This window comes from Salpingoeca rosetta (genome assembly GCF_000188695.1).
Source record: "Salpingoeca rosetta unplaced genomic scaffold supercont1.1, whole genome shotgun sequence".
NCBI classification, from domain to species: domain Eukaryota; class Choanoflagellata; order Craspedida; family Salpingoecidae; genus Salpingoeca; species Salpingoeca rosetta.
Genome location: NW_004457740.1, coordinates 1,989,219 through 2,016,161, shown reverse-complemented (window position 1 = coordinate 2,016,161; position 26,943 = coordinate 1,989,219). Strand labels below are relative to the sequence as shown.

The window sequence follows — 26,943 nt, the reverse complement described above, 5'->3', positions numbered from 1 at the left end:
CCACATCTCTGCTCTTCTTCTCACTTGTTCATTCACCGCTCGACTTCCAGCCTGACGCCCTTCCACAACCACAACCACAACGATGTTCGCCGCTCGCGCTGCCCGTGCTGTTGGTCAGGCTGCACGCCGCTCCATGTCCACGACTGCTCGGGAGAACATGCTCGCGCCTGAGGTCGTTCCTCCCAAGAGCTACACCCCTGCTTACATTGCTCTCGGCACGGTTGTCGCCACCGCCGTCTTCCTCGTGAGTGCTGATGTGTGTGTGATGTGTGAGAGAGAGAGAGAGAGAGAGAGAGAGAGAGAGAGAGAGAGAGAGAGAGAGAGAGAGAGAGAGAGAGAGAGAGTGTGTGTGTGTGTGTGTGTGTGTGTGTGTTGTGTGTTGTGTGTGTGATGTGAGCGAGAGAGTGTGTGTGTGTTTGTGTGTGCGTGTGTGTGATGTGAGTGTGTGTGTGAGGGGGTTGGGCTTGATGGAAGTGTTGTTGTGTGTGCTGCGTCGAGTCACTGCTTGACGAAGCCCTGCTGTTTCCATGTTCTCCCCCGCCCCACACACACCCATACTCACCCTCACCCTCTCCTCACCCTCTCTCGCAACCGCACACACACACACACACACATTCTCAGTACCGCACTCGCAAGGGCATCTGGTATGACATCAAGCCCATGGAGGAGTAAGCACCTTTGCTGATGATGTCAAAGAAGAAGGAAGCAAAGCGGAGTGCTCACGCGACCTCAAAGGGCCAAAAAGCGTTCAGTGCGCGACCCCCCCCCCCTGTGGCATGATTCTGTGGTTATCGCCGGTATCACACTGTCTCCTTTCTTCGACTGACGGGACTGTTCATAGAACAGCCCGGACTTGCACCCCCTCCCTTTGTACATCTCTTGTTCGTCCCTTGTCTTTCACAACGGTGGCACGACCAACCAACCAAGCTAGTTTGTCTCAGCTACCTTTCCCTTCCTCCCACTGCACCCCACTCCACCAGCACCCTTACACCGTGCCTCATTGGCAGCGTCCTTCGAGCTTTACACCACTGTACACCTCCATCAACACCACACGCTCCAGTAAACAAGCAACCAACCAACACAAGCAACCAACCAACACACCATCGCACTTGTCAGCGTTTATGCAGCCAGTTATCACACATGCAGAGACATGAACAGGAGGAGGGCACACGCAGACGCAACACGAACACACAGACACAGACACACGCAGCCGCACACAGACACACACACACACAGGCACACGCAGACGCACACACACACACACAGACACAGACACACAGACACAGACACACAGGCACAGACACACACACACAGACACACAGACACACACACAGACACACACACAGACACACACAAGGTCAGTCGAGGTCGGAGTGGAAGCGTCCAAAAGGCAACTGAAACTGAGCAGGCGCAAACACCAAAGGAGGGCGCGTGGTCAGCCCACCACCATCACCACCACCATCACCACCACCATCACCATCGCCACCACCACCATGCGCCTGCATGGTCATGAACGGTGTCAACAACAAGCGGCGTACCCCATCAACGCAATGGACACCATCAACCATAACCGAGAATCCATCCTCGCGCCCCTGCCGCCCTGCCTGTGCCGCGTCTTCAACGACCTCCAGCCCCAGCTCATGCACCTCCATGCTGGCAGTCTGCCCGTCTTGTAGGCACAGCTGCAGGCGCAGATGCCCTTCGCGTGGCGCAACCCCATCGCCTTCACCACCCTGCACGGGGCACACGCTCAATGACGCACAAGAACACGGCGACGGCGTGTGGAATCGATGCAGCTTCCCTGCCTCATCTCGACAGATCACATCAATGCGCAGCTGCACGCTCGTCTTGCTGCTTTCCACCGCCGCCGCCACTGTGGTGTGCCGGTGCTTCCTCCTTGTTGCCGTGGTGGTGGCAGTGCTATCCGCTACACTTCCTGACCCGCTCACGCTCACTGTCACACCGCTCACCCACGGTAGCACCCAGGGCGCGCCGCAACCGTCAGCTTGATCGACGCTGGCCAGGAACACAGGCACATGCTCCCGCGCAAAGGTGTCGTGTACGTAGTGCAGCACAACGCGCGAGAAGAGGGAGACGGGGTCGTTGCGTCCTCCGCCGTCAACACCATGCTCAACACCACCACATCCACGTACACCACGACCACGACCACCATCGTCAGCTGTTTGGTTCCATGCAGGGGTGTCCCCACCACGTGCGCCGGCAGCGCTCGCATCATCATCGGGCTCACAAGCCCGCACAATGTCCAGCGCCATTGTGGCAGCCAGCAGCTGGCGAGACGTGCCGACAACCTCCCTCGCATACCACTCACTCTGCGCACACAGCACGCAGTGCCAGCAGATTTCACCGTCTCCGCCACTCGCACAGCTTGGCAGCGCAACTCGCGAGTCCTGCACATCACCGTCATCATTGTGCACACCGCGGCGCTGCTGTGATGTCGACATCAGCGACCACGCACTCGGCCGCTCGTCCTTCTCCGCAGCCTTGCTCACGTGCACAGCGCCATGAAGCAGCACATCGTCGTTGTCCTGCAAGCTGGATGTGAGAGTTTGTGGATGTGCACTGGGGCCCGACTTTCTTGGCGTCCTCGTTTTGGCAGCCATCCCCCCTGTTGTGGATGATGGTGGCGGCGGTGCTGCTGTTTCGGGTATTGCTGCTGTTGCAGCGCTTGTCACACGACAGCCCTTGTTGGCAATGAATCCACGTGTGGGTGATGCTGTGACGTGAGGAGTCGATGCCACAACACCGTCATCCTCCAACTCAAGAACAGCGGAGGTATCTTCCGCGCCACTCATGGTTGCATCGTTCATGTTGGCGCACACATCCGCAGCAACCGTGTTTTGATCGTGGGAGCCCTCACTGGCGCCTGTCGCTGCTGAATCGAGGTACCCGGCCCACGTCTGGTTGCGCCGCAGGTCCATGCCACCCTTGTGCTCGCCCCGCTCCCCCGCCCGCTTTGGTTCTGCACCCGGTGGTACTGCCGCTGTTTTCCCCAGCGCTCCACTGGCGCCTGACGATGTACGATGACCATCATTTGCGCCACGAGCGCTCCTGCTGTTGTCGCCAACGCTGCTGGTGCTGCCGGGCGGGTTTGGCGGTGGTGGCGTGCTGGAGCCGTCGCCGTCAGCGCCAACATGTGTCTCCGTGTTACAATCACCATCGCCACCGCCACTCGCCCGCCCAGGGCGTCGCCTGGTAACCATGTTCAGGAGGGCGTGCATGGAGCCTCGTCGCTGCTGCGGTCGGTTGTGCTCGACGGTCGGCTCAAACACCACGTCCCGGCTCCGTGTCCTGGGTTTGCGGCGTGACTTCGACCGCCCCGAGAGCGTCAGCACCAGGCCACCTCCACTGCCCTCATCACGCCCGTCAATCCTTCCTTGCTGGTGGTGCTGCTGGTGGTACGTGTGGCGACGGTGATGCACTGAAGCGCTGGCGGGCGTGGATGGCGGCTGTAATGCTGCGGACTTTGGTGTCCGTGTCCGTGCTCGTGTTCTAACCACGGACGCTGAGGACGAGGGTGTCTGCGGCGTGGTTTTCTTTGGCGTTGCTGCGCCGGTTGCACTGTCTTCAGGCCCCGCGTGGTTCTGGACACGGCAGTGCTCACGTTCAAGGTCGAGCGGAAGCAGCTTCAGGTGCGAGAGGGGCGTGCTTTGTGGGGCGGAGACGGCCAGATATGCAAGGGCAGATGCGCACGTGTGCAAGGCAGGCTGCCCTCCGATCACGACCACAGGCATCGGAAGCGTGGTGGTGGCGCCGTGTGAGTGGTCACGATCTCGCGAGCACAAGGCTGCTGTCATGTGCGCCAGCACATCCTTGTGCACAAGCATGCGCTCATGCTGCCCGGACAGAGGATCATGGCCACCATCATCACCGCCCTGCCGACTCTCGTGATCACCATCGTGAGCAGCTGTGGTGGGCAGTGAACGGAGAACAAAGCGAGACGCGTCCTCGGAGGAGAAGCGATGCACCACAAACGGCGAATGCAGAGCACGCCACTCGTTGCCGACTGCAAGAAGAATGGCGGGGGTGGGGGCACAATCGAGGGTGAGCAAAGAGGAGACGTGCATGTTGTCAGGCATCATGAAAAGACAGCAGCGGGAGGGGCAGTAGAAATGAAATACTGCTGTGTAACGGAAGCGTACATGCCAGATAACATGAACAAGGCGAGAGAAATGACATGTAGAAAACTTGCAGTGGCAACACACGTTTTTGGTGGCTGCCGTCGTCTTGTTGTGCTGTTTCCAGCGTCTTCAAAACGGATGTCAGTCGGTGGGCCAGTTGCTCATGGGCAGTCGATTCCGGCAGCCGTGCACACTGTTCGCTGCAGTGGGAGCAGATACAAACCACAAATAAAAAACGCAAACAAGAATTAGCACAACAACAACAAGCACGCACGCGCACACGTGAGTGAGGTGTGAGTAGAGCTGAACAGGGGTAGTTGGAAGCTCGAATATCGTGACCAACACCTGACATGGAAATGGTGGATACATGTATGTGCAGTTCACAGAGAACAGTACACCACATGCGTGCGCACACCTTGTGGTCAGGAGGTCTCGGCAGCATCGGAACACGGTGGGTGCTGGTGCCTGTTCAAGTGCAGTGTGCACCCGCGCGAGCACTGCACTGTCTTTGGTGTAAGCCTGCACGTGAACAATAGGGCATGATGGTGGTGTGACGGAGTGAGGAGACGGAGAGTTGATTAGACAGACAGCAAGTTGAAGCTAGCAAGAAAGAGCCACACATCCTGCTGTTCGCATCACATTCAGACACACAGACAGACACAGTCACACACACAAACAGACAGACAGACAGACAGACACACAAACAGACAGACACACACACACACACAAACAGACAGACAGACAGACAGACAGACAGACAGACAGACACACACACACACACACACACACACACACACACACACACACACACACACGCACGCTAGCAGCTCACCTTGAAGCAATCTTTCAGCAGCCCACGCGCACGGAGTGCATGGGGACGAACGCTGTTGCCACTGCCATCACCACCACCATCGTTGTCCTTCCGCTTCTCCTCTCCTTCTTCCCCTTGCTGCTGCTGTTGCAATAGCACGGCTGCCGCCGTTGCTGTTCGCGTTGAAAGTGTTGCCATGCGTGACGACAGCTGCTCAAGCAACGCGTCTGCTGTGACAGCGTCCGAGCCGTCTGTCACGTCAATGAACACGTGCACGCGCGTACATGCGCGGCGAAGCATGTGGCAGAAGGGAGATGATGCAACCTCCTCAATGCGTCGCAGAAGGCGGACAGATGGACCGGAAATCCGCACATCTGCGCGACACAACGGCCGCAGCGTGTGGTGCAATCTGGACAGCGTTGTTTCCGTGATGTGCGCGCATGCAGCGAGTGCATTCGTCAGCATGAACACAGCATGTAGTGGCGGCAAGTTGTAGTTTGGCAGCGAGAGCAGCAGTTGCGGGGGCGCTGCGCGTGCTCCGTGCTGTGCGAGGGAGGAGGAGGAGGATGACGCCTGCACTGGCACGGCTTGTGCTCTCGTTGCTGCCGCATGTGGAGTGTGCGGATGACAGTGCGGTGGTCGAGGCAAGGCCGCAACACCAGCAACCGCCTGCGCCACATCCAGCAGCACTGAAGACGCACATACAGGCGCCTGCCATATCTGCAGTGCTTCCTCCTCTTTCTCCCCTCCTTCCCTCTCATGCCGTAGATTTTGCTGCCGCTGTGGATCGCCTTTCTGCCACAGGCTCTGTTGATCACGAAGCTGTTGTTTGTGTTGCCTGTGCTTGTGCTGCTGTTGCTGTTGCTGCTGTTGTTGTTGACGGCTGGATGGGAGGGCCACCCGTTGACGTGTGTGCATCGCCCACAGACATCGCAGCTCGTCACCAACATTGCAAAGCACCGCTGGGACGGTGTCTTTGGCGCGTGGCTGCCCCAACCGCTTGAGAACGCGCCCCTCCTCCTTAGCGTCTGTGCATGCAGGCACGCTCCGCTCACCTGCCCACTGCAAGAAGCAGGACCGAAGCGGCGGCGTGGCTGCCAGTGCTGTTGCTGTTCCGAGCAGCAGCGAGATGGAAGACAAGAGTGTGTTTGCAGACAGGTGACACTCGAAGAATTCAGAGACGGCAGACTGATGCTTTCCCCCTCGTTGCTGACCCTGTTGCTGATTCTGTTGTTGTTGTTGTTGTTGCTGCTGCTGCTGCTGTTGCTGTTGTTGGTCCAGCATGATCATTGCAGAGTCGTGTGCAACCATGCTTGCAGTTCGAGACGTGAGCGGGGATGAGGGTACTGCAGCTGACATGTCTTGCGCTTGCGCTGCCGTCGCTGCTGATACCGTCTTGCTGGTGAGCAGTGCGCTGGCACTGGCGTGCTTTCCGTGCAGGTGTGCAGCAGCAGGGCGGTGGAGGATGGTGGCGAGCGCAGTCTCGAGGGGTGCAAGTGCCGGCGTGGACGCAAGCGTACCGGCACGCAGATCCAGATACCTCGTGACAAGAATAGCAGCGAGGGAGGTGGCAGTTGTTGCATCCGACACGGCGCGCGACCATATGCTCATGTCACCAACACGGCGCAGCTGCGAGCGGAAAACCTCTCCAGCCCCTTCCTCTCGTTGTTGTTGTTGTTGTTGTTGTTGTTGTTGTTGTTGTTGCTGTCGTCGTCGTAGTTGGTTGCTGTTGGGAGAGAGGATGCAGTGTGCGAGGTCGAAGCAGGCGTCTGCGGCAGCGGCAGCAGCTGCCTGCTTGCTGTCCCGGCCACCGACAATCATGGACGCACGCGCAGGCGATGAAATGGCCGGAGCATGTGCTGTGTGGGCTGCGTGTGCGCGTGATCTCAAGCTGCCGGGGCGCAACAGAAGCGGGGTGCTCTGTGCAGCACTTCCTGTTGGTGCTGGTATTGTTCGTGCGGCTGCGGGATCTCGAGTGGGAGTGGCCGTGCTGGTGGTGACAGTGTGTTGGTGGTGCTGCTGGTGGTTGCAAAGGTGCTGGTTAGTATGGCTGCTCGGAGTAGGCTGCCAGCTAGTTGAAGGGCCAGTGACTTCAGCATTAGCTGTGGGGTGTCTGTAGAAGCTTGCCCACACCACACGCTCTGCTGCGCCGGGGATGCTGGAAAGAAACGCCCCCATGTCACGGCTGGCAGGGAAGCCGTCGAAGACAAGCAGGCCATCGCCTTGCGTTGAAGGATATGCCGCGAGGCAGGCAGATATGCGCGCACGTGCGCGATCCAGGATCGCCCTTGGAGTGATGCTGGGCAGGAGTGGGTGCGAGAAGACTACTACCCACTTGATGTTGGCGTGCCCCAACAGAGCGACTGGCTGTGCAAACACAAGACTCGGCCGGGTGTTCACGGGATCGAGGGACGATAGCGAGGTGTGCAACGCCGAGAACGTTGCAGTTGACAACGACGACGACGACGACGATGATGGTGATGGTGATGATGTGGGGTAGGAAGCAGAGGACTTGGTTGTCGTGCTGGAGGCCGGCTGGGGCGCAGCACGGTGCTTCTCGGCAAAGTAGCGCAGCAGCAGGATCCGAGCGGCGTTTGTTGGTGATGGTGCTGGTTGCTTCCGGTGCTCCAGAGATGAGGTGGACTGGGATGCCGCCCCAAGATCTGTGGCTGTGCTGTGGGTGGAAGCTGTTGTTGTTGCTATTGCGTGCTGTTGTGTGGTCACAATGGCAAGAGAGGACGTAGGGTGTGCTGAAACGGTGTTGGGGACAAACGATGCGCGGGCTGTGACAGCGTGTTGCTGCCGCTGCTCATGCTGAGCGTGCTTCCACTGCTGTGGGGTGTCGCCGGTGAGTGCACGCAGTGCTGAAGCCACGGTACGCTCCTGAGCGTCGACCGCGTCTGTGCAGGCAGCAAGATGGCGAGCGTACGCTCTGGCTTCTGGGGACTGTGCCACCTGCCGAAAGACGGCGTATCTGAGCTTGACGTCTTTGCCTGTCAGGGAGGGCGGGGTTGTGGCGTGCCTGTCTGCGACTGCCGGGGTGGGTAGCATGATGGGCTGATCATTGGAGAGCATGTCCATGACCGAGCGCAGTTCCGAGCTAGACATGGTGGCGAAGAGCTGCAGCACATCTTCGCCAATGAGCTCCGCTGCCAGTGGGATAAACGGCACGCCGTACGTCTGCGCCAGCGCGCGCGTGTGCACGTTCAGGGATCGCATGGCATCCAGCTTGCTGGCGAGCGCCGTCATGTGGGATGGTGCGCTGCGGGCGATCCATTCGCGGACCATGACATGCAGCAGCGGCGGCTCTGTTGATGGGAAGGGTCGCACGTAGCTTTCCAGGTAGCTGAGGCCATCTTGATTCAAAGCCTTGAGCAAGGCGCCGTCCAACGCGTGGGCGGCGCGGCCGACTTGTGCCGCCTGGTCTTGGTCGTGTGTTGGTGCCGCAGCTGCGTCTGCAAGTGCAACGTGCTGGAGCACGTTGTGCTTTGTCAAGATGGATGCCACATCCCCGTCTGCAAGCTGTGTCTGTACCAGTACGCCTTCCCTCTCCATACACCCAGAGCGTGTGGTTGTGTGTGTGTGTGTGTGTGTGCTGGAGTGTGCGTGTGTGTGTGTGTGTGTGTGTGTGTGTGTGTGTGTGTGTGCGTGAGTGTGTGTGTGTGTGGTTGTGGTCGTGTGTGTGTGTGTGTGTGTGTGTGGTTGTGTGTGGTTGTGTGGTTGTGTGTGGTTGTGCGTTTGTGTGTGCATTCCCTCGTTCCTCTCTCTTTTTCTTGCACAAGCAGCAGTGATGATGTTGGCGGACTTGTTGGCGCTGCGGCAGACAACCACGTCCCTCATCGTTCAAGGTGATTTCGCGACAGAGGGAGAGAGAGAGTGTGTGTGTGTGTGTGTGTGCCTGTGTGTGGAAGGGTCGTGCGCGACGCTGTTGGGGCATGGGCATGGCATGATGTGGTGCTTGCGGTTTGACCCCAAACTTGTCTCTCGTGCTTGCAGATGAGCTTGAGTGTCGAGGGGACGTGATCTTGGCACAGCTTGCACGCCAGCTCCGAAGCAGGTGTGTGTGTGTGTGTGTGTGTGTGTGTGTGTGTGTGTGTGTGTGTGTGTGTGTGTGTGTGTGTGTGTGTGTGTGTGTGTGTGTGTGTGTGTGTGTGTGTGTGTGTTTTGGGGGCTTTCGTGCCTTGCCTGAGTGCTCCTGCAGCTATGCGAGCGGCTGTTTCTTCAACCCAGCCCTGTGACTCTCTCCTCCCTCCCCCCCTCTCTCACTCTCTCTCACACACACACACACACACACTCACACACACACACCACACATGCATACTCGCACACACACACCACACACGCATACTCGCGCAAACACATGCATTAAGGGGCGGGAAGTGCGTTGTGGTTTGCGGTGAGCGGGGCGCCGATGTGTTTGATGGGTGAGTGGACCTGCTGTTCCATGTCACGCGCTGGTGGCCAACCATATGCTGGGTGATCTCCTCCTCAAGTGCGGTGTATTTGGCAGCTATGAGTGATGTATGGCCGCACGCCACTCACACCCACTGCTGCCACTGCTCCACTGCCGGGGCTTGTCTTGCTGCTGTGATCACAGACCTGTCACGAGTGTGCCCTGGCTCGACGCCACAGCAAGTGCAGAGTGCGTACACTGTCATCGTGCGCTTGTGGTTCCTGTTGTTGTGATTGATGAAGGCGGTGAAGTGCCGCCTTGCCAGCTAGCTCTCTTGCTTCCTCTTTCCCTTTCTCCTTTGCATCTTGTCTCTGTCAGTCAGTCTGTCTGTCAGTCTGTGTGTGTCTGCGTGTCTGCATGTCTGTGTGCCTGTCTGTGTGTGTCTCTCATGCTCACACACGCAATCACACGCACACCCTCACACACACACAAACATCCACATGTGTAGCTTTGTGACTAGAATAGCCGAGGAAGCAGAAGCGCAACAAGGTCGGTCTGGCTGCATGTACGAGGTCCCACTGACAGCAGCAATAACCTTGCCCACATGAGCAACTCACCTCCCTTTCCCGCGCGCGGCCAATGTTTGCTTTGCGGTCCACCCCACGTCCTGTCGCAGCATGCGTGTTTGTGGACTCGTTTGGTTCCCTCGCTGCTTTTGCCGGGGAACGGGCAGCGCTGAAGTTTGTGCAACGCCTGTTGCAGCGTGAGTGTTCATGTGCGTGTTCATGTGCGTGCTGTGTGGGTGAGCGTGGGTGTGAGCACGTGCATGCGCACGTGTACACATGTGCGTGTGCGGAGCAGTACTCAGCTTCCTTGTTCCACTTTGGCATCATCTCCAAGTGGTCTCATCCAGGGCCCCCTCCCCCTTTTCTCGCTGTGACGCATTGCTCGTATCAGGCAAAGGATGCAGCGTGTACATGTGCTTGCACTCGAACACGGTGTCGGCCTTCTGCGCGCGTGAACTGGAACACCTCTGCCGGACGCACGTGAGAATACAAGCACACAGCGCAGCGCTGTCACACGCGGGCACCGCGCCACACGTGGGCCGCCAGCTGCAGCAGCAGCATGTGGTTGTGGCAGACACGATTCACATGCGGACGGGAGGGAGCAAGCCCACCACCTCGCGTGCGCTCGTGACTATCAACACCCTCCGCAACGGTCAGCGTGCGGTGAGTGTGCAGCCGCTCACCGCTGCGCCTACGCTGCTCGACGCGCTCGAACACACGCCAGCACCAATCACCGCCACCGCCACCAGCCCAGCGTCGACAGCAACAACAACGACAGCAACAACAGAGGCGGTCAGCACACGTGGCCAGGGCGCGACTGCGAGTGTGTCAATGCCATCCACAACAAGAACAGCAACAGCAGCAGCCCCACCACAGCCACAGCAGGTCAGTGCTGGTGGCGGCGGCGGTGACGACGACCCGCTGACCAACCTCACCTTCAGCCTGAAGCTGACAGAGGAAGAGAAGGCGATGCGTGCGCGCACGGCGCTGCCGTATGCGAAGACGCGGGAGGAGAAGCAGCGTGCGCTGGCCGGGACGGGCGCCATCTACTATGAGCCCGACGACGTGGACGACTTTGACGATGAGGATCCAGATGACGACCTCGATATCTGAGCTCGGGCGGCGTGTTCACGTGGGGTGTGTGTGTGTGTGTGTGTGTGTGTGTGTGTGTGTGTGTGTGTGCGTGTGTGTGTGTGTGTGTGTGTGCGTGTGTGCGTGTGTGTGTGTGTGCGTGCGCGTGTGCGTGTGCGTGTGCGTGTGCGTGCGTGTGTGTGTGTGCGTGTGTGTGGGTGTGTGTGCGCGTCAACGCGTGTATGTGTGTTTGTGGGTGACGCCTGTGCCATATCTTAGTGAGGTAAGGAGGAATAGGCGTGTCAGTGTGTTTAAAGAGGATGAAGCCCATTCGCAAAAACAAAGAGAAACAATAGCAAAACGGAAAAAAATAAAACAACCAACTAAGTAAGGAAAAGCCAACTATAGAAATGCAAAAATGATGTAGTGGGTTGTGTGTGTAAGTCAATGTGATGGCGTGTGCGCAAAGGTGTGTGTGCGTGCTCACTCCCCGAGCTCTGCAAGGACGGCAGCGAATGCGCTTCTCGTAGTCGTCAAGAAAGACGCGGCAGCGAGCGAACAGAGGGCACATCCTGGTGTTCACGGGCCAGTGGCAATGGTGGTGGTGAGGCTGATGAAGGCGAGGATAGGAGAGCGAGGGAGACAAGGAGGGCAACAAGGAAATAAACAAGCCAGCCGAAGGCAGACACACAAACACACAGAGACAGAGACACAGACATACACGCACACACGCACACACACATACACACAGACACACACGCATACACACAGACACACAGACACACATACACACACACACACAGACACACAGACACACACACACACAGACACACAGACACACACACACACACACCCCGTACGTACCGACTGCTCAGCCTGTGCGACGATTTCGTCCTTGCGCTCGAGACAGAGCTGCAGCAGCGACGCCAGATCGCTCGCCTCCGTATCCGGGATTGCTGGCGTCGCGTTCGACGTCATCGTCTGTGCACGCGCACGTTCAGTGTTTTGCGAGGAGGGGGAGAGGTGTGATGTGAGGGAGTCTTGATAGGTTGAGGAGCGTGGACACAACCACAAAGGACGACAGACAGCAAACTAGACCGGTAAGAACACACACACACACACACACACGCACACACACACGCGCGCAGACAGACACAGAGAGAGAGACACAGAGAGAGAGAGAGAGAGAGAGAGAGAGAGAGAGAGAGAGAGAGAGAGAGAGAGAGAGAGAGAGAGAGAGAGAGAGAGAGAGAGGCACGTACGGTGAGCTGGGTGAGAAACTCCTGCATCTTGCCGCGGTGCGCAATGATGAAGCGGTTGCATGGCTGCATGAAGGGCTCCTTGACCCCAAACTCTGTCATGTTGGCCAGGTTCTGCATCACTTTCGCCACCAGCGTCAGGTTGCGCGCCGTACGCTCACACGGGAAGTCTGGTGATGGCAAACGAAATAAATATGAGCATGGGAGTGATGCAGGCTGCGTCAGATGGCACTGTGGCAAGCACGGCATTGACCGTCAACGTCACAGACACACACACTGGAGACATGATAAACAAACCACCCACACCCACACACACACCCACACCCACACACACACGAGCAAACATGTTGCTGCACCTGGCATCATGTTGAAGAGCTTGGGGTTGATGATGGCCGGGCAGATGAGGCGCAGAAACGCAAACGCGCTGACACATGTAAACGCAACGAGTGGGCTGTCGGGGAACTTGGTTGTTGCCGCCTTGCGAATATTGTGCAGGACGAGGGCAAGTTTGCTGTTGATGCATACACACACACACACACATAACACGAGTTGGTGATGGAAGTCAAGACTGATATGTGGTGTGTGCAAGGGTGTGCATACAAGTACGTGCAAGCAAACACGAAGCACATATGCAAGTTCACACATCAACTCCAACACGCGCGCACACACACACATGTGCAACGTGAGTGTGTCATCTACCCTGGGCACTGGTCGGCCTTCTTGAAGGTGCAGGCGCTGATGCGTTTGAGGAAGTACTCAAGCGGCTGCAGCGGTTACGAATCGAATCAAATTGGCGATGTGGGGGGGGGGGGAGAGGTGGTCATGGTGAGTTGCATGGCATGTGATGATTACTTCGTAGAACGCGTGCAAACCCATCAGCCTTCGCATACACACCCCCACTCACCCATCCATCAAGCAAGCGCACCCTCCCCCCCCCCCCTTGTTTCTGGCCACTGGCGAAAGCAAGCTGCGTACTTTGAGATTGTCGTCCTTGCCGCCTCGACTTGGGTCGAGTTCAAAGCTCGCCTTGCTCTCAAACAGCTCCTTGATTGGCTCCTCAATGCACGACTGCAGGAACGGCATTGCAACCAGCTTCATGTACTGCGAACAGTACAAGATGGTAGTGGAGGTTTCGTGCATGCACACGCGTGCGTGAGTAGTCATGAAACGAGTTGGAATCGAAAAGAGGAGGGGAGGTGGGGCAGCGCCACTCCCAACCAAAGAAGATGAGGGAGAACAGAAGTCACGCGCGCTCTCCAACGAATCACAACATCTGCAGCGGCAGTGATGGCAGCAACAGTAGCAGATGGCAACGTGTCTTACCTGATCCATACACTTGCTGGCAAGCGTGTTGCCACGAAACAAGGTACCCACGCTTTCTTCACTATTGATCACGAGCTGCAAACACACATGTGAAAAGCAGAGCACGCAGAGAGGCGAAGAGCAGTTGCAAGAGGTGACCAAAACATGCGGGTGCGTGAGGTTTTGACGTGAGGTCCGCAACAGGATTATGCATGCGCCGTGTGCCACGCATATGTGTGTTTGTGCCGTGCGCGCGCGTGTGTGTATTTGTGGCTGTTCACCTCGGCAAGGCTGGTGAGGCGTTCAGCAGCGACGTTGTTCTGCTCCCACAGGCGCACAAGGTGCTTGGCCATGTCCTTGAACTTGAGCTGTGTGTGTGTGCATGTGTGTGGAGAACATCGCACGGCATAAGGAAAAGAGCGCATGAGGACGCGAGCACAACCCAAGTCACGACGCATTGCATCAGTGCAATCAATTGTCCCTGAAGGGGTAGCAGCACGTGTACGCATGTTCATTTGCATGTGGATGTGTGCATGTACACGCCCGGAATGTGCATGTACGCTTGCGCAGGTGTGTGACTGACACACTTGTGTGTGTGTGTGTGTGCGTGTGCGTGTGCGTGCGTGCGTGCGTGCGTGTGCGTGTGTGTGTGCGTGTGTGCGTGTGTGTGTGTGTGTACGCTCATGCAGATGCATGTGCGCGCACGTATGCATGTACGCCTGGATTGCCGGACCTTGAAGATGTCGGAGAGGAAGGGGAGGATGTCTGTTGCTTGCGTGATGAAAAATTTCTTCAGCGGAACGTACTCGCCCGCCGGCAGTTGAATCTGAACGCAATAACCGTACACAGGACACACAAACAGGTGTGAGGTCAAAACAAACACACAAACAAACAAACAGGCAAGCAAGCAAACAAACAAACAAGCAAACAAACGAACCCATCACACAAATACCACACACACACACATACATACCACACACACACACACACACACATACCACACACACACACACATGAGTGTCACACCTCGTCTTGCAGGTGCAGTTCGAGGCGAACGGAGAAGCCGTTGCCAACTTCGACCCAATTGTCGCGCTGACAGCGACAAACACGCATTGTGGGGTGTCGTGAGTAGGCGATGCAGCGATAGGCAGCAGCACCTGCAGCATGGAAACAACTAAACACACAAACCCACACACATACAGTGCAATCGCACATACACATACATACCTTTGCATTCTTCGGCAGGTCGGCAATGTTGACATTCATCTGGCAGATGGGGACTTTTGTTTTCTTCTTCTCGTATGCCTCCAGTTGCAGTGACGTCACAATGTCGCTCAGGTTCCTGGGTGGTTAATTCGTACAAGGGTAGAGGCCCAGAGAAACAAGGGTGAGTGTGGAATAAAAACCAAATCACACACACACACACACACACACACACACACACGCACGCGCGCGCGTGCGCATTCACAGAGAGACAAGCAAGGCATGCGCTCCCCAGCAGATTGGCGTACGGAAAGAAGAATTCGTCGCCAAAGTAGCACGCCTTGTCCTTGACTTGACGCAAGAATGTGCGGGCTTGCTTCACGTGGTTGAAGAGCAGCTGACACTGCATCTGCGATCCTTTGATCGGTCCCTTCACCTCCCGAACAACAACGCGCAGGCTACAGCCAAAGCCGAGTGTGAGTTACGTTGTGAACGGCGAGCAAAGGGCCAATTATATCCCCGACTCAACCAGCAGCAGCAAGACACAATGAACATCATCACAAGCACCATCACGATCAGCACAAGCAACAGCACGACCACGACGACCACCACCATCACCATCAGCATCATCGTCGTCGTCGTCGTCATCATCATCATCATCATCATCATCATCATCATCATCATCATCATCATCATCAGTCCCCATGGTTATGGTCGTGTGTGCGCACTTTGTGATTCTGTTGACGGCGGCCGGGCTTGGCTTTGCGAGGACGACGCTGCACGCGTAGCAGTAGCGGTAGAGTGCCTGCATCCACGACAGCCGCTCCTCGTCGCTGTCGCAGCAGATGTCCACACAGCTCGAGCTCAGCACAAGCTGGAAGCAGTACGGCCTGGTGGTGTGTGTGTGTTGGGTGGTGTTGGTGTTGGTGGTGGTGGAAGGGGTTCAGGAAGAGTGATTGCTGTCTGGTGCGAGCGTGCTTCCACACATAAAGCATCACCAACTCGGACACACACACACACACACACACACACATACACACATAGCGCGCACCTGCCGTGGTACGAGTCATCGAGGGAGTAGAGGGAGGTGGAGGAGAGGTCGAAGATGTGCTTGGGCTTGACGGCAGTCTGCGAATCAAACACATGCAGATACCGCTTGGCGGGCTCCAGCGCAAAGAACATCCGCTTCCACTTGTTGGACTTGTTCAGCTTGCGCGTGAGAAATCCGGACATGCCATAGGTGCCGTCACCCTCCGTGTGTTGCTGGTGGTGGTGGCAGTACATGATGGTGCGTGAGCTCGTTGATAACATCAGCTTACAACACCACAGTTCACTGCCGAGTCTACGCACATACCCACACACACACACACAGGCGCACGCATGCACATACACATACACATACACAGCCACATACACAGCCACACACAGATACATACAGATACATGTAGCCACAGCCACAGATACAGACACACGCACACGCACACGCACACACATGCTCACCTGCTTTGCGGCAGTTGCGCCCTGAACGCGTTCCGTGTCCTTTCTGCTGACGGGCTTTGGCGGGCCGCGCTGCGAGTCGGGATCGCTGCAGTCGTGCACACGCGCGGGAACGAGGGAGTGAGGCGTAGAGAGAGAGTGAGGTGTAGAGTGAGTGAGTGAGTGTGTGAGTGAGTGAGTGAGTGTGTGTGTGTGTGTGTGTGTGTGTGTGTGTGTGTGTGTGTGTGTGTGTGTGTGTGTGTGTGTGTGTGTGTGTGTGTGGCTCACCTGTACTCTGCGCCCTCGACATCAAATTCGCCGTAACCGCGCTCCTGAACCCAAAAGCAAAGCCATCATGAATGTCAGCGGCGAAAGGAGCATATCTATCCACAAGCACACACACACTCACAGGCACACACACACATGGCCACTTGCATATGCGCGTACCGGTGGGACAGGGTACTTGAGGGTGAGGTCCTTGGTGAGCGGCTTCTCGGTGTAGTGCAGCACAATGTCCTCAAGGCTAACAGCAGCGTTGTTGTTGTTGTTGTTGTTGTTGTTGTTGTTGTTGTTGTTGTTGTTGTTGTTGTTGTTGTTGTTGTTGTTGTTGTTGTTGTTGTTGTTGTTGTTGTTGTTGTTGGTAAGTGGTGGCGCAATGAAGCATTGGCAGGTGAGTGCAAGTTGCCATTCTCAACGTGCAAGAGGATGTGCAAGCAAGCCCTGACCCCATCACACAAGCCACAACCATCACCCCCACGCAATTCAAACCCCCAGTCCCAACTCATCTTCCACCTTCCATCCTCCATCTTCCCTCCTCCTGCATACGCACCATCCAAAGTGCCGGCCGCCGAGCTGGTAGTCCATAAAGTCCGCAACACCAATGCGGAAGTGTTCAACCATCTTGTCCCCGCTCCTAAAACACATGTACGCATCCGTGGTGGTGGTGGTGATGGTGATGATGTGGTTGTGTGAGCGGTGGTGTATGTACATATGTGTGTGTGTTTTTTTTTTTTGGGGGGGGGGGAGAGGTGTGATTGTGGCTGACACACCCCTGAGTTGAAATGTGGTGTCGTGTGCAGACGGCGCTGTGATGTGCACACAATTAATGGATGCATGCATGATGCGCCCCCCCCCCCCCACGCAGCGTCGGTCATCGACGACACACAATCTCGAACGCACAGAAAGGAGAGGGTGAAGTCGCCAGGGGTGGACGAGCTCTCGCGGATCAGAAATGCGCCCGGCTGTCACAGATGGAGTCAGCGTTGCGTCAGGTGTACATGTGTATGCATGCAAGAGTGCATGTGTGAGTGCGACAGCGTGTGTACATGTGTGTGCATGCAAGAGTGCATGTGTGAGTGCGACAGCGTGTATAACAGTATGCGTGACAGTAAATGCAAGAGTGCATGTGTGAGAATGTTGGTGAAAGAGGGGGGGGGGGACACATATAAGGAGGGACACCCAAATGCCACGGGAGAAAACGAGAGACAGGACCAACCCACCTTGTGCTTGGTGAGGATTGCCTTTGCGTCCTGGCTGCTGATGCGCCCGTGCAGCCAGTGCTTGCGCTGCATGCGTGGTGGCAGCTGGCACCGCGAAATTGCCTCCTTCTCCAGCGCCCCAGACGGCTGTCATTGCAGTGGCGGTAATGGGTGGTGGTAACGGTTGTGCTGTTGGGTGAGCAAAGCAGTCTCACAAACACACGTGCATACGAAGAAAGAAAACTGCAGAAGCATCACAGCTCGCCTTCAAATGCACAAGTCCATGTTGCCCTCTGCTTTCCACAATAACACCACTGCCACCACCATCACCACCGCCGCCGCCACCATTACCAGTGGTACGCACCAAGTCATGAAGCAGCTGTGCCGGCACCCATCCCTGCTGCTTGCTTGTCTCGTGCTCGCAGAAGTACCAGACGGGGTCGTCTGCTTGCAGCACCTTCAGTCGGTCGCCCTGCAGAAAACTGCAGGCGTTGAGGAGTTGGTGGGGCGCAGGTGTGTGAGTGACGGCATGTGTGAGCATGTGCATGTGTGCGTGCGTGCGTGCGTGTGTTTGTGTGGCGTGCGTGCGTGCATGCGTGCGTGCGTGCGTGTGTTTGTGTGGCGTGTGTGTGTGTTGATTATGATGTTGGGTAAAACGAAATAGTTGGTGAGTGCGTGGGAGTGTTGTGCACGCGATGCAACGGGCGCGCGTACCAGAGTTCTTCTGGCGACTGCGCCTGATGCCGCTTGGTGGCGATGGCCGTGCGTTCAACAGCACGCAGCTGCAAGGCACACACACACACACACACAATTGCACACAGTCAAGGCAACGGCGTTGCGGCCATAGCGGGTGGTGTCAGGAAGGTAGTGCAACAGTTGATTCACAAATGGCATGCGGACGCCAAGGGAAACGTAAGAAGGAAGGCTACCCCACGCGCGCGCGTGTGTGCTTGTGAAAACAAAAGCAAGAGGAAGCAGGAGCACGACGACGGCTGCATGCATGCGTACCTGGGTGGTGTTGAAAGGGTGGAGTGGAAACTCAAGCACTCTGCCGTCGCTGAGCGGGAAGCGGTAGAAGTTGTCCACGACATCGTCGAGGGATGAGAAGCACAGGTCGGCAACAAAGAAGTCACCCAGCTCGTGCGCAATGACCTAAGCCGTGTGGTAGGGCAGGGCATATGTGTGTGTGTGTGTGTGTGCGCGTGTGTGTGAGTGCGAGGGTGAGAGAGAGTGTGTGCGTGTGAGGGTGCGAGAGAGTGCGTGTGCATGTGTGTGTGCGTGTGCGTATGCGTACATGTGGGTGTGTATGTGAAGTGTGTATGTGGAGCGCGTGTTGTAAACGTAGGCCACGCATGACTTGATGACGTCGTCGTGGATGCGATTGGGACGCGTGCATGACAACACATACTGCACCTTGAAATGCTTGACACCGGATTCGACTCGAAAGCTGATGATGTAGTCGCCGACGTGGGTGATGGACTCGCGGACAAGGAAGGTGCCAGGCGGCTTGGCGCCAAGCATACGGCTGGCTTCTTCACGGGCCATCTGACCATGGAACCACCTGCAGTGGTGAGGTGGGGAAGGCGAGGTAGGAGGCGTCGGAGCACAAGATGAGCGGTAAGGTGGTGGGCGTTGCTCGTGTGGTTGTTAGTGTTGGTAAAGCTGAGTTGAGTGCGAGAGGCTCCCTGACTTACACATGGAGAGACAGCAGCACAGAGATAGATGTAGACAGGCAGACAGAGACAAACAGACAGACAGACAGACAGACACACACACACACATACACACAAACAGGCAAACTGGCAAACACATGGACACACACACACACACACACACACACACACACACACACACACACACACACACACACACACACACACACACACACACACACACACACACACACACACACACACACGACTCGTACTCGATGCGAGGCGGTGCAGTGCGATCCAGGCCAGCATTGGCCGCGCTCATGTCCTCAGCATCATCAAACTGGTTCTCCAGGTCACGCTGGATGCTGTAGATGCCGTCCTCGTCCATGCTGGTACCTCCCTTCTCTGCTTATGCCGCCGAGGTCCCTTGTTTGTTCGTCTCCCTTTGCGTACCTGTCCTTCACTGTGTCTCTCGTTTGTGTTTGTGTTTTGCTTTTTTTCCTCCCAGCAACAACGCACAACTCAACACGTCTGCTCTTCTTCTTCTTCTTCTTCTTCTCTTTTTTTGTGTGTTTTGTTTCGTGACCGTCAAAGCTCGTCAGTGGCCAGTGGCCAGTGGCAGGCGACAGAGGTGGGGATGAAAGGTGGAGTAGGAAGGAGGAAAGAAGCAGGGAACAGTGCAAGGTAGTAGACACACACGTACACACACACGCACACACGCAAGGGGGTTCTCTTATTCGGCAGCGTGCTTGCTCTGTTTGTTCTTGAGCTCAGCCTGTGCGTCGAGCTTGGCCAGGTACGCCTGCCGCTTCGCATACCACTCCTTCGACCCGTCCGCCGCCATTGCCTTGTCAAGCAGCTCATCCGCTTTCGGATCAACCTGGACACGTGTGTGTGTATGTAGTGTATGTGTGTGTGTGTGTGTAGTGTGTGTGCGACACAGCGTGAATGAAGATGGAAATGTTATTCACACTTCCAGCGACTGGCAGCACACACAAGTCCACGTCTGTACCTGCGAGAGTTCTCTGAAAGCCTCGTCGCCGACGAAGCAAATCTCGTAGCCATCCTGGACAGAGGAGCACGTGCACATTCGTGTTCAGTGAGATCAGGCACCAGGTAGAGCAGCAAACCCAATCATGTACGGAAGTGGGCATACGAAAGAGCACACGCACACGCACAGACAGAGAGACACACAGACACAGAGAGAGAGAGAGTGTGTGTGTGTGTGTGTGTGTGTGTGAGGTACACAAGTACACAACCACGCACACACACACAACACACACAGACAGGCACAGGCGCACACACAACACACACAGGCACAGGCGCACACACAACACACACGCACACAAGAAAGCATACATACACACACATACACACACACATACCGGGTCTGCGAGGATGACCACTTGGACGGTGGCCTTGCCAGGGGTGTCCAAGCTGATGAGAGGGGTCAGCACCTTGTGGCCCGCCTCCTCAGCCTTCTTCTGCTTCTCAGGCAGCTGCGCGCAAAACACACACACATATGCATTAACATGCAAACCCACGCACATGCACATGGGAAGTGGTGTCAAGTGACAATGCTTCGGTGCAAGTAGGGACAGGAGTTGTTTGATGGAGACGACCAACCTCAGCTGCAGGGCAGGCAAACGCGACGCGCCCGTAGGCGGAGGCGTGATTCAGGGGCTCAGCAATCTGGTGGAGCACGAGGGTTGCCTGATCCTCGCCATACGACAGGCTGGCTTCCTTGTCACTCTTCTCCACAACACTCATTCCGAGCAGTCCATTCCAGTACTCTGCAGGGTGGTAGGGAAACAGCACAAGGCACTCGCCATGTCAGCACAGCTGCTGTAATTGTGGTCGGGCGCTGCGCATGTTGCGGTGCACTGTGCACTGAACGACTTTCCAACCACACATGCACATGTGTAAGCACGGGCACATGTGCAAGCACATACTCACAGCACACAGACACACAGCACACAGGCACAGCACAGACACACAGCACACAGACACGCTCACTCACAGCTAAGAACGTGCACGAACCAAGGGACTTGGCGAGGGAGGTCACGTTGAGCACAAGGCCAGTGACTGGGTCCATGCCTTCAGCAACATCGGCATTTGTCTAGGAGATGATGCAGAACACAGCATCAATGACGTGCAGGGTGCGTGAGAGCACGCCCCTTCAACAAACATGGCTAGCGGTAGTAGTGGTTGGAAGCGGCATGACCAGCGGTGGAGCTTGGAACACATGGGTGAAGGTGCATTTGTGCCCAATACGTACAATTTCAAAGTTGTAGCCGCCTGGCGCTTGGACCTTCAGCTGGGCGTCTGACAAAGACTGAACCGGGAACTCATCCTTGAACTGCATGGCGTTCTTGAAGGCTGCCGTTGACGACACCTTGATGCAGTTGTAGTCGTTCCCCAAATCGTAGTGCTTGACGCCATAGTTGTACGTCAGCTCAACTACAAAGTGGTTGTCCTCTGGGCCATACCCCACCATGGACTTGGACCACTTGCCGTCATATGGCCTGAGATATTTGTTGGGTGAGGGGGTTGGTTCATCAGAGGCCACGTGCGAAGCACAATGAGATACATCACAAGCAAGCAAGCAAGGCACAACAAATTCAAGCAGACAGTTTGGCTGTCAGACACACAGACAGACACACAGACACACAGACAGACACGGACACACAGACAGACAGACACAGACACACAGACAGACACAGACACACAGACACACAGACACACAGACACACAGACACACAGACACACACCCGTTGCACTGGGCGTCGCAGCCTTCCTCGAACTCTTCGTGGCGAAGCACACGCATGCCAAGCACGCTGCGATAGAACTTGATGGTCTGGCCGCGGTCTGCGACCTTGAACACCCAGTGAAGCATCCGTGGCATCGCTGCTGACCCTGAAGAAGAAGAACAAGAACAAGATGGAGGAGGAGAAAGGTGGCAGTGGTGGTCGCGGTGGTGGTGAGAAATGGATGGGGAAACGTCTTGTAGTCCTGCCTTGTTGCTTGCCTTGTCTGATGAGAAATGACAGCAAAGTCAAAATTGACTTGAAAAAGCGAATTTGCCTTTTCCATCAACATCGTGCAAGAAAGAAAGCAGACGAAGCGACCACGCTGCACAGAACCCCACACAGCACACCAAACAAGCCACAGCCAGCCAACCATGTTCGAGCAGCGCCAAGCGTCTCCCGAGGAGCAGGCCGCCATGCGCCAGGCGGTGATCCAGAACGTCGTTGTCTTTGGTGTTGTCGTCGGTCTCATCCGTGCAGGTTTGTTCCCTCTGTGCGAAATTGCATGCATGTGGGTGGGTGTGTTTTGAGCGTGTGAGTTTGTGTGTGTGTGTGTGTGTGTTTGTGTGTGCGAGCGTGAGGTTGAGTGCACGCATGCGCATGTGCACTGCGCATGTGCACACGCGTACTTCCATGCACGTCGAAGCGCGCAACTCCACGTTTCCATGTGTGACTCAAGTGTCGAGAGTTGCCAAGGTTTTATTGTCGCATGCACTCCATCTTGCTTGTCCCACTCACATTTGTTCTGTTCATCGTTGCTGTTGTTGATTTGCACGTGTTGTGCACGCACGTTCAGGACCCAAGGTGGTGTCCTTCATCTCGGAGAGCCTCTAAGCGAAGCCCACGACCACTCACACACCCTCGCACACAAATGCACCCGCACTACTGGATGCTCTTCCTCGTACCAACCTGTGTCAAACCCTGACCACCTACCTACCTTTGTGCCTTTCCAACTCTTTTCCAATTCTTGTCCAACCCGACTTCTCCCCTCTTTCCACAAACGTGACACACCCGCCCACCATTTGTTGGCTTCCCATGCTGTTGTTAATAGTGCTTCACACACTATGTGACTCGTGAGACGGACAGGAAGTGTCCACAAAATTACAATAGGACACAGGCAAGAGCACATTGCGGTCACTGTGAAGTTTCGCACATCAACAGTGATATCGTGGTCACTGCGGGGTTCAAACACGACCACAACACAGTGGCGCATCTGTGGGGTTAACGCGGCCAACATCCCGTGACAGCGCCTTCACGCGGTTTCGTGCCAAGTCGCCAAGGTTCACTGGATGGGAATTGCGGATCCTGTTACTGCTGGCCATCATCCTCGGGGGCAGCATACGGGCTCATGAACGGTCCAAGAAACCCGTTGTGTGCGTTCACGTACGCGTAGAAGGCGGTGGAGTTTGTGGGCGCTGCGTCTTTGGGCGGGTGATACTCGTTGTTCAGGCTGTCGAACAGCGCAAGCATCTCCATCACCACGAGAGGGTGCTCCTTTGCAACATTGTGTTGCTCGGTCATGTCCTTCTGCAGTGCGCGAGGTGGAGAGGAGTGCACATGCATGAGAGGGACGTTGACCGGGGGGGGGTGGTGGCGAGGTGGCGAGGAGGCTCGACAGATGATGGGGTACGTAATGCCAGGTCATTTGCAACAAAACAAATGCACCGAATCGGCCATTGCACAGAGAACACACAGTCGCACACGCAGATACAAACGAACAAACAGAGACACAGACAGACAGACAGACAGACAGACAGACACACACACACACACACACACAGACACAAACACACACAAACACAGACACAGACACACAAAATCAGACACAAACGAACAAAACAAACACACACACACATGGATACAAACGAACAAAACAAACTACTGCACACAACGACACCTCCCCACCTTGATGTTGAAGAGGCAAGGGCTTTCACGCGGGCACTGGAGGGTTTCCTTGGGCGGATCTGGGACGGAGGCGTTTGGCGCGAAAAAGCCAAACCAGTTTGCCCACTTCATATCCGGGTCCACAAACAGCTTCCAGTCGCCCTTGCGGATGGCGCCCGTAATGTTTGACGTGAACATGCGGTGGTCGTGCACGATAAAGTCACGTGGGGACTCCGACACGGCACCGCTGATGTAAGGCCACATGTCGATTGCGTCAAGCGGCGCAATGCCGCCGGGGTCAGCAGGGTCCACGCCAGCGACAGAGCAGAGCGTGCTGTACCAATCGCACACGTGCATCAGCCCGTCCAGCCGCTTCCCGCGCATATGTGCAGGCAGCACGGGCCCCGAAACAAACGTTGGCGTGCGCACGCCGCCCTCGAAGTTGGTGTGCTTCGATCCGCGCAGTGGGTAGTTTGAGCCGCACATGCATGCGCCACCTCTGGAATCGGGAACAACGTTCTTGCACCCGCCATTGAACGACCCCATCGTGGGTGAGCCGTTGTCCTGGTTCGTGTGGGTGTGGGGAGAGGGGTGAGGGTGGTTGGTATTGTTGTTTAGGCAAGGGGGGGGGGCGTGTTGTGAATGGAAGTTCAAGCTTAAGGTTAGGGTTAGGGTAACAGATCACAAGCATGTAATGTAAACACACACACACACACACAACGAGTAGGCAAGCAAGCAGAGGGTGCAACGTACAGATGTCCAGACAAGGAGGGTATCGTTCCACATGCCCGCTGCCTTGAGCGCATCCGTCACGTTCCTCACAGCCTCATCCACGCCTGCAACGCATGCAGACACGGGAATGCAAACACAGTGGCGTGCGTCAGTTATGGCAGCCATTAACGCCACAACAAGAACAAGAACAACAAGAACAAGAAGAACAACAACAACAACAACTTAAACAACAACAACTTAAACAACAACAACAACAACAACAACAACTTAAACAACAACAACTTAAACAAGAACAACAAGAACAAGAACAAGAAGAACAAGAAGAACAACAACTTAAAACAACAACAACAACAACAACAACAACAACAACAACAACAACAAACAACAACAACACCAGCAGCAGCAGCAGCACCACCACCACCACGCTCCCATCCACATACCCGAGATCATGCCGTAGAAGGTGCTCTTGAGGCCCGCGTCGTCGCCAGTGAAGTTGTACAGTTGCGCCAGCCGCACGGGCGACTGCGTTGGCGCATGCACGTCATCTATACGCCGTGTGGTGCGATGTGAGCGCGGTTGGCAACGCTGCTGCTGATGAAAGTGGGGGAAGGGGCTTTGCGTTTTCAGATCACAATCCAAGCACGTGTTTGACACACACACACACACACACAGGCACACACACAGGCACACACACAGGCACACACACACACACACACACACACACAACGTCTTACGGAGGGCAAAGTAGATGAAGAGCGGGGGCGCGTCGCCTGTTGCGTTGCGGAGTTGGGCGTTGTTGCGGATGATATCGAGGGCAGCATCAGTGAACATCTTGCCCGTCCACGTGCCGTTCATCCCGTACGCAGGTGCTTCTGTGATGCAGCACACAGAGCAATGGAGGGCGAGGATGGTGATGGTGGTGGTGGTGGTGGTGGTGAGCAAGGAGAAAGCAGAAGGGTGATTGCTACATGTAAACAGAATGCACGAGCAAGCGCGCGCACACATGCACACATGCACACAGACAGACATGCACACACATGCACACACACACACACACACACACACACACACACACACACACACACACACACACACACCTTCGTCCCACAGGTCCACAGCTGGTGGGCTCACGAATGCGCGTTGCGTGTAGTGGTTTTCTCCTCCTGCGTGTAAGACAAAGGAGAAGGGAAGAGCGAAAGTATTGAGCGAAGAACGGGTGTGGTGTGAGATGGGTGCACACGAGCACGCTGATTGGATCGCCACCAGCCACAGCATGCAGCAAGCACAGACCTGTCAAGAAGCCAAACCTGCAGACAAAGCAAACCTTGTGGTGTGAGATAAGACTGGAGTGAAGGTGCTTCAAACTGGTTGTCACATACATGCTGTGTCCGTATCGAGACAACACACGAACAAACACACACACAGACACGAGTCACAAGCACAAAGAAACACACACGCACACACACACACAAACACACAAACACACAAACACACACACGCACACGCACGTTGTATCAAAGCCGCGGTAGCGAGGCGTGTACTCCTTCTTGTACATGCCAAGGTGCCACTGCACAAATCGTTATACATGCGCAAACACCAGGTGCACGTGAGTAGAAGCAACGCACACACACACACACACGCACAACCCAAGCGCGAACGTGCTTACAGCGCAGAGAACACACCTTGCCGATGTGGTGCGTGGAGTAGTTGGCCTGCTTGAGCTTGTCGGCGAGCGTTGTGTAGGAGAGGTCAAGGCCCAGCATGCGCGTCGGCGGTAGCAAGTTGGTGTTTGTCATCTCATGTTTGTACGGAAAGCGTCCACTAGCAAGACGAAGCGAGCCAGCATCGAAGGTGGAGGGGGAGACGAAAGTGAGGGGGCGCAGTGCATGCAAGCAAGGAAGATCAAAAGCGTCCTCGACGCAGTGTCCAGAGCACACACACACACACACACACACACACACACACACACACACACACACACACACACACACACACGCACACGCACACACGCACACACACACACAAAGCATCAAGTTGCATACGTGAGAAAGCTGGCGCGGGTTGGAGAACAGAACCTGCAAGCAGCCACAAGTGTGCATGCGTGTGTGAGTGTTTGTCATCATCGGTAGCTATGAGCGTGAGCGAGGCTCTTGAGTGAGTGGACAGC

The 26,943-nt window shown here is 56.0% G+C and overlaps 6 protein-coding genes across 6 annotated transcripts in view; 2 read left to right on the top strand and 4 right to left on the bottom strand.

The window, feature by feature from the left end:
* Nucleotides 1-19: 19 nt before the first annotated feature.
* PTSG_00453 (uncharacterized protein) lies at nucleotides 20-1,059 on the top strand. Its single transcript, XM_004998946.1, has 2 exons — nucleotides 20-244; nucleotides 622-1,059. The coding sequence occupies exons 1-2, from the start codon at nucleotides 83-85 to the stop codon at nucleotides 670-672; spliced, it is 213 nt and encodes a 70-aa protein (XP_004999003.1). The 5' UTR covers nucleotides 20-82; the 3' UTR covers nucleotides 673-1,059.
* Nucleotides 1,060-1,319: 260 nt separating this feature from the next.
* On the bottom strand, nucleotides 1,320-8,574 carry PTSG_00452 (uncharacterized protein). The gene is made up of 4 exons (XM_004998945.1): nucleotides 4,972-8,574; nucleotides 4,555-4,658; nucleotides 4,224-4,339; nucleotides 1,320-4,024 (listed from the first exon to the last, which is right to left on the bottom strand). Exons 1-4 carry the CDS (start codon nucleotides 8,503-8,505, stop codon nucleotides 1,359-1,361), a joined length of 6,420 nt encoding a protein of 2,139 aa, XP_004999002.1. The 5' UTR covers nucleotides 8,506-8,574; the 3' UTR covers nucleotides 1,320-1,358.
* Nucleotides 8,575-8,712: 138 nt separating this feature from the next.
* PTSG_00451 (uncharacterized protein) lies at nucleotides 8,713-11,072 on the top strand. The gene is made up of 7 exons (XM_004998944.1): nucleotides 8,713-8,798; nucleotides 8,947-9,007; nucleotides 9,321-9,374; nucleotides 9,548-9,592; nucleotides 9,852-9,892; nucleotides 10,020-10,106; nucleotides 10,301-11,072. The coding sequence occupies exons 1-7, from the start codon at nucleotides 8,741-8,743 to the stop codon at nucleotides 11,020-11,022; spliced, it is 1,068 nt and encodes a 355-aa protein (XP_004999001.1). The 5' UTR covers nucleotides 8,713-8,740; the 3' UTR covers nucleotides 11,023-11,072.
* Nucleotides 11,073-11,401: 329 nt separating this feature from the next.
* Nucleotides 11,402-19,899, bottom strand: PTSG_00450 (uncharacterized protein). The gene is made up of 25 exons (XM_004998943.1): nucleotides 19,626-19,899; nucleotides 19,112-19,259; nucleotides 18,707-18,850; nucleotides 18,413-18,480; nucleotides 18,063-18,180; nucleotides 17,720-17,845; nucleotides 17,400-17,461; nucleotides 17,050-17,133; nucleotides 16,668-16,743; nucleotides 16,509-16,552; nucleotides 16,245-16,329; nucleotides 15,796-16,007; nucleotides 15,473-15,634; nucleotides 15,053-15,202; nucleotides 14,769-14,883; nucleotides 14,568-14,633; nucleotides 14,275-14,367; nucleotides 13,823-13,909; nucleotides 13,563-13,637; nucleotides 13,215-13,340; nucleotides 12,939-13,003; nucleotides 12,596-12,750; nucleotides 12,243-12,409; nucleotides 11,845-11,961; nucleotides 11,402-11,552 (listed from the first exon to the last, which is right to left on the bottom strand). The coding sequence occupies exons 1-25, from the start codon at nucleotides 19,739-19,741 to the stop codon at nucleotides 11,514-11,516; spliced, it is 2,700 nt and encodes an 899-aa protein (XP_004999000.1). The 5' UTR covers nucleotides 19,742-19,899; the 3' UTR covers nucleotides 11,402-11,513.
* A 1-nt stretch (nucleotide 19,900) lies between these two features.
* On the bottom strand, nucleotides 19,901-22,387 carry PTSG_00449 (juvenile hormone binding protein). Its single transcript, XM_004998942.1, has 7 exons — nucleotides 22,125-22,387; nucleotides 21,632-21,878; nucleotides 21,394-21,472; nucleotides 20,980-21,146; nucleotides 20,739-20,852; nucleotides 20,366-20,419; nucleotides 19,901-20,233 (listed from the first exon to the last, which is right to left on the bottom strand). The coding sequence occupies exons 1-7, from the start codon at nucleotides 22,256-22,258 to the stop codon at nucleotides 20,087-20,089; spliced, it is 942 nt and encodes a 313-aa protein (XP_004998999.1). The 5' UTR covers nucleotides 22,259-22,387; the 3' UTR covers nucleotides 19,901-20,086.
* A 797-nt stretch (nucleotides 22,388-23,184) lies between these two features.
* PTSG_00448 (uncharacterized protein) overlaps nucleotides 23,185-26,943 on the bottom strand; it is a 5,146-nt gene continuing 1,387 nt past the window's right edge. The window contains exons 4-13 of the mRNA XM_004998941.1: nucleotides 26,819-26,851; nucleotides 26,459-26,597; nucleotides 26,285-26,343; nucleotides 26,067-26,083; nucleotides 25,874-25,939; nucleotides 25,511-25,648; nucleotides 25,217-25,321; nucleotides 24,798-24,880; nucleotides 24,066-24,608; nucleotides 23,185-23,687 (exon numbers count right to left, since the gene is read on the bottom strand). Of these exons, the coding sequence (XP_004998998.1) occupies nucleotides 23,469-23,687; nucleotides 24,066-24,608; nucleotides 24,798-24,880; nucleotides 25,217-25,321; nucleotides 25,511-25,648; nucleotides 25,874-25,939; nucleotides 26,067-26,083; nucleotides 26,285-26,343; nucleotides 26,459-26,597; nucleotides 26,819-26,851 (1,402 nt within the window). The 3' untranslated portion in view covers nucleotides 23,185-23,468. The remainder of the gene's footprint in view (nucleotides 23,688-24,065; nucleotides 24,609-24,797; nucleotides 24,881-25,216; nucleotides 25,322-25,510; nucleotides 25,649-25,873; nucleotides 25,940-26,066; nucleotides 26,084-26,284; nucleotides 26,344-26,458; nucleotides 26,598-26,818; nucleotides 26,852-26,943) is intronic.

Coding starts and splice junctions, on each gene's coding strand:
- PTSG_00453 (XM_004998946.1), top strand. CDS start 83: ATGTTCGCCGCTCGCGCTGCCCGTGCTGTTGGTCAGGCTGCACGCCGC. Junction 245..621: donor TCGCCACCGCCGTCTTCCTC/GTGAGTGCTGAT, acceptor ACACATTCTCAG/TACCGCACTCGCAAGGGCAT.
- PTSG_00452 (XM_004998945.1), bottom strand. CDS start 8,505: ATGGAGAGGGAAGGCGTACTGGTACAGACACAGCTTGCAGACGGGGAT. Junction 4,340..4,554: donor CGAGACCTCCTGACCACAAG/GTGTGCGCACGC, acceptor CTCCCACTGCAG/CGAACAGTGTGCACGGCTGC. Junction 4,025..4,223: donor CGACGGCAGCCACCAAAAAC/GTGTGTTGCCAC, acceptor TTCTTCTTGCAG/TCGGCAACGAGTGGCGTGCT.
- PTSG_00450 (XM_004998943.1), bottom strand. CDS start 19,741: ATGGACGAGGACGGCATCTACAGCATCCAGCGTGACCTGGAGAACCAG. Junction 14,634..14,768: donor ACCTGCCGAAGAATGCAAAG/GTATGTATGTGT, acceptor TGTCGCTGTCAG/CGCGACAATTGGGTCGAAGT. Junction 13,004..13,214: donor GCAAGGACGACAATCTCAAA/GTACGCAGCTTG, acceptor TAACCGCTGCAG/CCGCTTGAGTACTTCCTCAA.
- PTSG_00449 (XM_004998942.1), bottom strand. CDS start 22,258: ATGCCACGGATGCTTCACTGGGTGTTCAAGGTCGCAGACCGCGGCCAG. Junction 20,853..20,979: donor TTGCCTGCCCTGCAGCTGAG/GTTGGTCGTCTC, acceptor TTTTGCGCGCAG/CTGCCTGAGAAGCAGAAGAA. Junction 20,420..20,738: donor TGGTCATCCTCGCAGACCCG/GTATGTGTGTGT, acceptor TCCTCTGTCCAG/GATGGCTACGAGATTTGCTT.
- PTSG_00451 (XM_004998944.1), top strand. CDS start 8,741: ATGATGTTGGCGGACTTGTTGGCGCTGCGGCAGACAACCACGTCCCTC. Junction 9,375..9,547: donor GGCGCCGATGTGTTTGATGG/GTGAGTGGACCT, acceptor CTGTGATCACAG/ACCTGTCACGAGTGTGCCCT. Junction 9,593..9,851: donor GACGCCACAGCAAGTGCAGA/GTGCGTACACTG, acceptor CCACATGTGTAG/CTTTGTGACTAGAATAGCCG.